General features: G+C 35.5%; 1 protein-coding gene across 1 annotated transcript in view; it reads left to right on the forward strand.

The window, feature by feature from the left end:
• exoc4 (exocyst complex component 4) overlaps positions 1-8,624 on the forward strand; it is a 143,182-nt gene that overhangs the window by 49,358 nt on the left and 85,200 nt on the right. The window contains exon 11 of the mRNA XM_024287903.2: positions 562-658. Within this exon, the coding sequence (XP_024143671.1) occupies positions 562-658 (97 nt within the window). The remainder of the gene's footprint in view (positions 1-561; positions 659-8,624) is intronic.

Here is an 8,624-nt window from a genome sequence, read left to right on the forward strand (position 1 = left end):
TTAATAACAAGTGGCAATTTCTTCTCCATCAATTCTATCGATTACTTCAGGATGAGTGAAGGTAATGAGCTTCGGTGTTCTTTCTTTCCCCTGTGATCTCACCTTTTTCCCTGTCTGCTGCAGTCTCCCCCACCCCCAGGATGTTGCATGACAATGATTTTCTGATTAACCCTGTTAGGTGTTGGATTCACCCACACTGTGACGCAGGGGCTTGTGGGGGAGTAAGCATGTGGGAGCATTTTGATTTATGACGGAGAGCCTTGTTGATCAGGGGGTGAGGCTGTTATTGCTTATGCTGTATCTATGTGATGATTGAGTATTTGAATACGAGGAATCATTACTGTCTCTGGTGAAGACAGACACTTTTCAGTAAACATTTTTCAAAAATTAGGCAACATGTACTTTGCTAACTTAGGGAAGTGATTATCTTTTTTTTTAAATACATAATTTAATTCTTAACTTTTCACTTTTCATCTAATTGCCATGTAAAAACATTTGTATTGTCCCTAATTCCTTTCCAGTTTAGTACGTTTATGTCCAGTTCTGTTTCTTGTTTTTAAGGTGGTGCAGATGACAACCTGATTGAAGGAGGAGAAATGAAGTTTGTCTGCAAACCGGGAGCCAGGAACATCACTGTAATTTTCCAGCCTCTTCTCAGGTAAGTCGCTTAGTGATTCACTCAACATACAGCCAATAATTGTTCATGTAATGTCTTTTTTAGAAAATCTAAAGCACGTTAAAGAATGCAAAAACATCAGGAATTGTGCAGGATTTTGAAACATTTTTTTAGGTTTCATAGCTATTGATCAACCTTTTGTGTGAGTGCCAGCCAAAAAGAATAAAATGAAGTTTGTTGTTTTTCAGATCATATTTTCTTTGCACACGTTAAAGAATTGAGTGCTTTTGCAAGGGAGTTATTGATGACAAAAGTGACAAATTACTATAAAGTCGTTTTCCACTTTATTTCATTTTATTTTTTTAAAGAGCCTCATCTTGATTTATTTTGAGCTTTTAATGGAGCACATACAAATACAAGTTCATAAATCAAAGAAAAGTTCAGTTTTTGAGGATTCTTTTTAAGGTTTTGAGTACATGTGATATATGTTCATTGCAGCCTTTTTGCCATACTGGTTTGCCGAAGAGGAAAACTAAGGCCTCTTAAGACATATGACATGACTCATCCAGTGCCAGTAAAATGTAAAACTAATTACATTATATAACCTTTTAGTGGCTACATATTGATTTTAGCCTTTTTTTAAATGTTTAGTGTAATGCTATAAATCAAGCTTGATTCAATATAATGGATCTTAAGTTCAAAATGTTTCGTAGATATCATCCAGGACTGGCCGCCTCATTTTTATTTCCTTTTAGATTTTACTATTTTTGAAGGGCTGCTTTTCTGATAACATTCTGTAGGTCTGGTGCTTTTCTTTACAGCACTGAGGTCTCAGTGGAGAAGAGGAAATCTAATAGTAAAACAATTCAATTTTTTTTCTTCCAGGCAGTGATGCATTACTCTTCAGGATTGGGGATTTTACTTTTCTTAGTACTGAATTGCATACAATTTAAAAATGATATTTCACTTTTTACAAAAATATACTTTAGTTTAGATTATTAGGTATTTATGTTGTTTTATTACTACATACCACTATATTTTGTAATATTTACATACTTTGTTGCTATGCAATGCAAAAAAGGCTACTTTCTTTGTGGGGAAACGTTCTTTTTAGCCTCTAACTATGTGGTTATGTTGCTTGAAAAAATTGTCATTGTTTTGAAATTGTTATTACTAGACCACAACTTTTGCTTCTTTAAATGGTAAATGGTGTATGCTTGTATAGCGCTTTCTACCCTCCTTCGAGGGCCCAAAGCGCTTCACAGTCACAGACCCATTCACCCATTCACACACACATTCACACACTGGTGGTGGCTCCGCTGCCGAACACTGGCGCCAACCTCCCACCAGAGGCAATTTGGGGTTAGGTGTCTTGCCCAAGGACACTTCGACACATGGGTGGGCAAGCCCTACCGCTGCACCACGGCCGCCCGTACTCACCCAAATGCAACAAACAATTTACAACTTGAGCTAGAAGAAAATCGGACTCTTTGGGATGTTCAGATAAAATTTTGGAATGTGTAGGGTGCTTTACGGGTGACTGGAAAAATAGATTTGGCGATATATCGCAATAGTTCATTTGTTTCATCTTGATACATATTATATCACCAAACTACACACAAAAAAAGCACATTTGGTTTTCTTGAAAGAACATTGGTAATTGTGCTGCCCTTTGCACCATGACTGTACTTTTTTACGTCTTTCCTTGGACATTGAGTGTGTTTGTGTCCATTTTCTGAAGGCTTGGCCTTGAACCACTTTTATTCTCTTTTCCTGTACTTCTCTACTTGTCACTTTTCTTTTTGACACACACTGACAAACTCTGGCAAAGCTTTTGTCTGTGAAGGAAAAAGGTAGGGGGAAAAAAATAAAACAGAAAATAGCTTTCTGCGTACTTCTCCCATGTCGTCTATAATGTTTCATATCAATCAAAGCAAACTGCCTAGAACTCAGGGCTCACTGCTTTCTCCCTTCCTCCTCTCAACCGGGCCTCGCTAGACTTCTAGCGCCAATGAAACGCTGTTGCTTGCAGATGGTTTTCTAATGGCAAAACTCTGGCACTCTGCTGATAGATCACTACATCTCCTGCCGCCAGCCAGGCAGGACCTTGCAGCTTTAATGACGAAAGTGGTTGGGGGTTTCAACACCAGAAATCAGTGTCAGTGCATGGGAAATGAGACGAAAAGGGTCCTAATGTTCGATTGCAAATCGAGTTTTTTGATTTCTTAAATGTTTTTTAATCAAGTTTAGTACTGTACTTTTTGAATTGTTGTTTCTGCGTCACTCAAAGAGCTTCTAAAACTCCAACTCAGGGACAGATTAATGTGATTAGCATTCAATTAAAAATGCAATGTGAGACTAAAGAGGATTTACTTCAAGATGCCGTTCACCCAGGACTGTTGGAATAATGCCGCGCAAAGCCAGGATAAAGGGAATTTGACACGGAACAGTGGAAGGGTTGTTTGCTCGAGCAGTTGCAAACGATGCATCAGATGTTTTGTTTTTCAGATTAAGTTCTTTTAGTGACCTTATCATAACCTTTAAACACCCACTAAAATTGAAAGAGGTGTCCTTGTGGCATCTTTCTGATGATGGGGAAAATATCTAAAGACAATTCTGCTTAAAATTGTATTCTTTATTGAAATAGTTGTAAAGCAGCAGCAGACATTTAAAAAAAAAAAATAAAAAAGCTTGTAGGTGTGATGTAGGAGCTACTACATCGACTAGATCCGTTTATGTCTTAAGTTTTCTTTGTCCATGCTGGTATCTGGCGCTAAAGTAGCTCCAATGTTGCTTGCTATTTTTATATGGGTAAAGGGCTATAAGATGGTAGGAGAGCATGTAAACAGATGGATGATGGGGAAGGGGGTGGGCTTACTCCACACCAACAGTCCTATCCACAACTCAGAGTCAATTTTCTAATAAACTACTGCCGCTCTACAGAAACTATTTCCTAGAACACAGATTTTTACAATTTTGATTGAAAAAATACATAATCATATTTAAAAGACCTCTGGGAACGCTTTAAAAATAGATCAAGAGATGTCATGGAGAGTGTTTCATGTGCATTATCAAACCATTTGACGTTTTGCACCTTTACTTAAGAACATTTTTTGGAAGTGGCAACAGTGAGGACAGCACACGTTACATGCACATGTTTTTGCATCTGAGATGAATGTATTCTTGAGTGATTATGCATCCCACTTGGCTTGCAAAGCTAGAGGGTTCCTCATACAAGCAAAAGGTGCTAGGGAGAGGGACATCTGGACTACTTTGATCTCACGATTGGAGACACCGCTCACCTTTGGCCAACCGCCAAAGCATTGAGTGTAGAGAAAAGCCCAAATATAGACTTCTTTATTTTGCTTTACAGTTGCTTTTTCTGTTTTAATTCTTCAGTGTTTTTTCTCATCAAAAACCTGCACTTTAGTCATTTGAAATCTTTCAAATTACAGCCTTTTTATGCAAAAATATATTTAAAACGTCTAATATATGATTAAAGTATAAATAAATCAACGCTTAAATGTTTGATTTAAATAGTGCACATAAAAAGGTTATTGCTTAAATACACTAAGTTTTTTTTTTAGTTAGTTTTCTTCTTTTTTTAATTTGATAAATCCTTTACCAAGCAAGGGGTCTGTGTTTGAATCATGGCCTTGCTCTTATGTGTGTATGTTCCACAGATGTGTTAGAGTCCAGAGCGCTTGCCTTTTAGAGTGGCAAACACAAAATTGGGGCATAAGAAAGTGTTTGTGCCTGTAGTAGCCAATTTAGTTTGACTTGTACAGTCTTTTCGTGACATTTGGGTGGTATTTACTCCCCTCACTCTGGATGTGTTTGGCATTTTGAAAAGTTATACCAAGCCCTTAATCTCATTCTCTTAGAAATCCACAGAAATACCAGAAAAGGAGGTTTGCATGCATTTTTCAAAAAGAAGTACAATTCATTATGAGGCCACACAAAACTGGAATAAATCCATAGAAATTTTGATCTTTCTGTGGATTTTCTTTCTTTTTTGTGGCACAATTGACTTCAAAACCTGTTATTTTTGTCCCATTAGTACAATCATGTTTTTTCCAGATATAACCTCAGTTTTAAACAGAGATTATATCTTAATTTAAGCCTTAGATCTGAAAAGTTGCTAACTTTAATGCAGTTTATTGATTTGTAAAAAAGCCTCATCTCTTAAGTCCTGCATACATATAGAAATTTCAGAGCTGTTTAGTTGACTTTTTATTAAAATACTATAAATAAAAGTTGCATGTTTTTGAATTTTAAAACCTGGAAATAACCAGTAAGTCTTCTCAAGTTGTGTCTGAAGGCATAATTTATTTCTCACATCCCCGCATATCCCACACACAGCAAAACTATATTGAAAGTTGTCAACAAAATGATGTAGCTCCGATATTATCAACATGTCAAAAAAAAAATCTCTTTCGCCTCCAGCTGCCAAATTACTTGTTGATGCATCTCATACACGAACTCACAGCTGTGTGGTTTGAAAGCCATAAAAACATGACTAGAAAAAGAAAGCTTGAGATTTCCAAACTAGCATACTCGGAGGTGGCGAGGAAAGTGTCCTGGACTTCCCACTGATCTGTAAAAAGAGATTCCAGAAGTGATTTTCAAGCTGCAGCACTGAGACAGATGGTATATTTCTTTTCAGCGACCTCCCCTCCGATGCTATTCATGACAAAATTACAAAAATGCTGTTTATGTAACAGTGAAAAGCTATCATTTTGTACTGGACCAGAAACAATGTGCCCGCTGTGTTCAAAGCAACTGCAGAGCTATATGTTTCATATCAAATTGAGGTTCTTTAATATTTTCCTCAACAGCATCAAGCATATATGCAAGTTACCTATGTGTCATGCAACAAGTGTAATTTTTAAAGATAAAAAGAATAAATACAAATGTATAAGAATATAACAGGCCACAATGGTATCTATAATTAAACATACCACTCCATCATAAAAGTACGATTGGATTTAAGAAAAATACATTCATTCTGCTGTAATTTCATTTATCCATCCATTTTTTTAAAGCCTGCCCTTTAGATTTTTCGCGTTTCTTTCATTGCAGTTTATTCGTGGTTTCACATATTCACTTTTTTTTCAGTCACGTGACTCTTCTGGTTCGTCACAAAACTCGACAACTCAAGCCGTTTGTATGAAACTTGAGTATAAATCGATAATGGACATTCTTTGGCCGCGGGGGTGAGACAGGGACGGTGGTTCTCCGTATTCGCGGATTTGTGGTATTCGTGAATGTCTCTGGTCCCTAACCCCTGCGAATAAGGGGGGAATAGTATACTTGTTCTTCTTTGATCTTCATATTTTTCAGTGATGTTTAATGGCTGTGTTGAAAGGACTGATATACATTTTTTTTGGTAAATGAAGTGACACAGTGGACTAAGCTATGGAAGCAGACAGTGGAAGATGACTGCAGAAGGACATAAGGGCTTGACTTTCCAATGTTTTGTAGCCTGCGGTAAAATTGGCGCCCACTGCAATTCAACGCTAATTACAAAGATTCATTAACTCCAGAGCTGCACTTGCAGGTTAGAAAAAATAGAACATGAAGGTGTTAGACGAGGAATTGTTTTTTTTATGGGAAAGCTTACAGGAAATAAAATATTGTGGAGAAATATGTACATGGTAGTCTTTTTTCCTATTTCTTGACACCAGTTAAAGAAAGGATTTAAAGTGGATGGGTGCCATGACACAAACTTTACAATAAAAATTGTAAAGTTCCAAAATACTTCTGTGTACTTCATGCTATTTTTTCAAAACTCAAAAGATTGCTCGATTTTTGTTTTGTTCTCACTTTTTAGTAACCTGCCCTGACAGTATAGTTTAATTTTCATGACGAAACAATCTTTAGAAAAATTTGACATGAAATCTGAAAGGCTTTTTATCAGTTTCCCACAGGGGTAAAATCTCCTAAATACACTACTAATAGCCGGGCTATTGAATTGGCGCCCCACAGATGTATGTCAAAATCTATTGAAAAACTGACCCAAGTAAGCTTCTTATTACATAGTCATGACCTATGGGTTAGATATTGAAAATTTAGTATGGACTATTTATATATATTTTTAAATTGGAAAAAAATAAAAGATTTAAAGTTGCATATTTAGTCTACGAAGAGAGCACAGTGTATTTTCTGTATAAATCATTTTTCTCAGATCTAAGACAAGTATTTTATAAGTAGATGACGCAACACCAAGTGTGCATTTGCCTTATAAGCTGTTAGACATGGAAACTGGAACTCTATTTACAGTAATGTTGTTACATTAAAGATTTATTTATCATTTTATTACAGACAGAGTAAATTTAGAGAAAAAAAACCCTTCTTGATTATTTTTGCTGCTGTCAAACCAGTGAGTTCTGCCATTGTTGTGCTCTGTATAACACACTCCCCAGGAGTATGTTATACACAGAATGGGCACCATTATTCTTAAGCGTGCAATTTAAATGCTCTTTGTCCTGCAATTACAGTCTTTTGTGATATTGATCCTCCAGGCCATTCGCTTAACCTTCACTAGAAAGATATGATGATATAAAAATATCACCAGGAATCTGTCCAGCTGTAAAAAAAAACATGTTTGATCTAAAAAACAAATATTATTTTATCTGTGGAGTTATTTGTTTTTACAGGGTCTTTTTCAAATTTGCAAATTCTGTCATCAAAATAACAGAAAATGACCAGAGCATGACAGTTTTTTGGTTTAAATGCAAATCTGCTCTGTGTGGAAATCTCCATCTCAAATGAGACCCACTATTGTCATATATATATATATATATACACTGACCATGTCTGTTTAGTAATACAAATTCTGCATTTTACTAAGATGTTTTAATGACTATATTTTCACTATTATCAAGTTATGTTATATATTATCAAAGAATTGTCCTTCCCCAACTCATATGAACCACTGACTCTTACTACTGAAATATAAGTTGCTCCAGAGTATAAGTCGCAGCAGTCCAAAAAAGCACATTAAAGACACACTTTTGGGAGAAATGTGTGTAACAAAATTCCGTAACAAGAACGAACATTTCATCATGAAAAGCAAATCACAGCAACAAAATAAATACTGTAGCAACAATACATTGATTGTATGCACGCTTCACTATAGCACATTGATGCTTATTTAGCTTTATGACACAAAGGAGTAATAAAGTATATTAGCAAAAAAACAATAATTCAGACAACCATAGCATAAGAAACATAATATCAAGTAAACTAAACTCGTTATATTACTTCAAATGACTAAATCCTTTGAATTCTTCATCCTCTGTGTTGTTTTTGGAACAATTTCGCCAAGTCTGGCGAAAGATTAAAAGGCAATTCTTCTTTTTCGTTGGTGTCAGTAACAAATACTGATACACACACCTACAGTGCCCCCTAGTGGTTGTTATTTATATCTTTTAAATCACATTTAGGTTGCACCTTCGGTCAAGCTATGCAAAAATTCTCAACTTATATTCTAATAAATACTTTACTTTTTAAAAGGTTAAATCTTCAAAATAGATGAGTCATTAACCTCTAATTATACACTAACATGTTCTCAAATTATAAAGCCTTTTTCTCATTCTTGCTAAATATTATAAGTTTTTAAAATATGTGTTCATTTTGTCACAGAGAAACCATATACCTTTTTTCAAGCCGCATTAAAACAGTGGTGCAAAAAGTTTAAAAAAAAAACGTTTGCGACAAGGCCTATATTAGTCAAAATGGTGCTTATTTTTAAATCAACTCTAGCTAATTAAAAAGAAGAGGTAATTTAGGCTTTTGATATTTTTTCAGAAGTTGAATAGCTCTAATACATGCTGCATCTTTTTTATTGTGGTCCCTTTTATATTGCTTTCCAATAGTGCTGCTATAGCCATGTTCTTGTCTTCCAAGCGCACATACAGAGATGGACAGTATAGTGTTGATATATTGTCCAAATGATTAAATCCATCAGTTTTGCTGTTGAAGGTGGATAAACTCTTTGATTGTG

The sequence above is a fragment of the Oryzias melastigma genome, linkage group LG23, assembly GCF_002922805.2.
Source record: "Oryzias melastigma strain HK-1 linkage group LG23, ASM292280v2, whole genome shotgun sequence".
NCBI classification, from domain to species: Eukaryota; Metazoa; Chordata; class Actinopteri; order Beloniformes; family Adrianichthyidae; genus Oryzias; species Oryzias melastigma.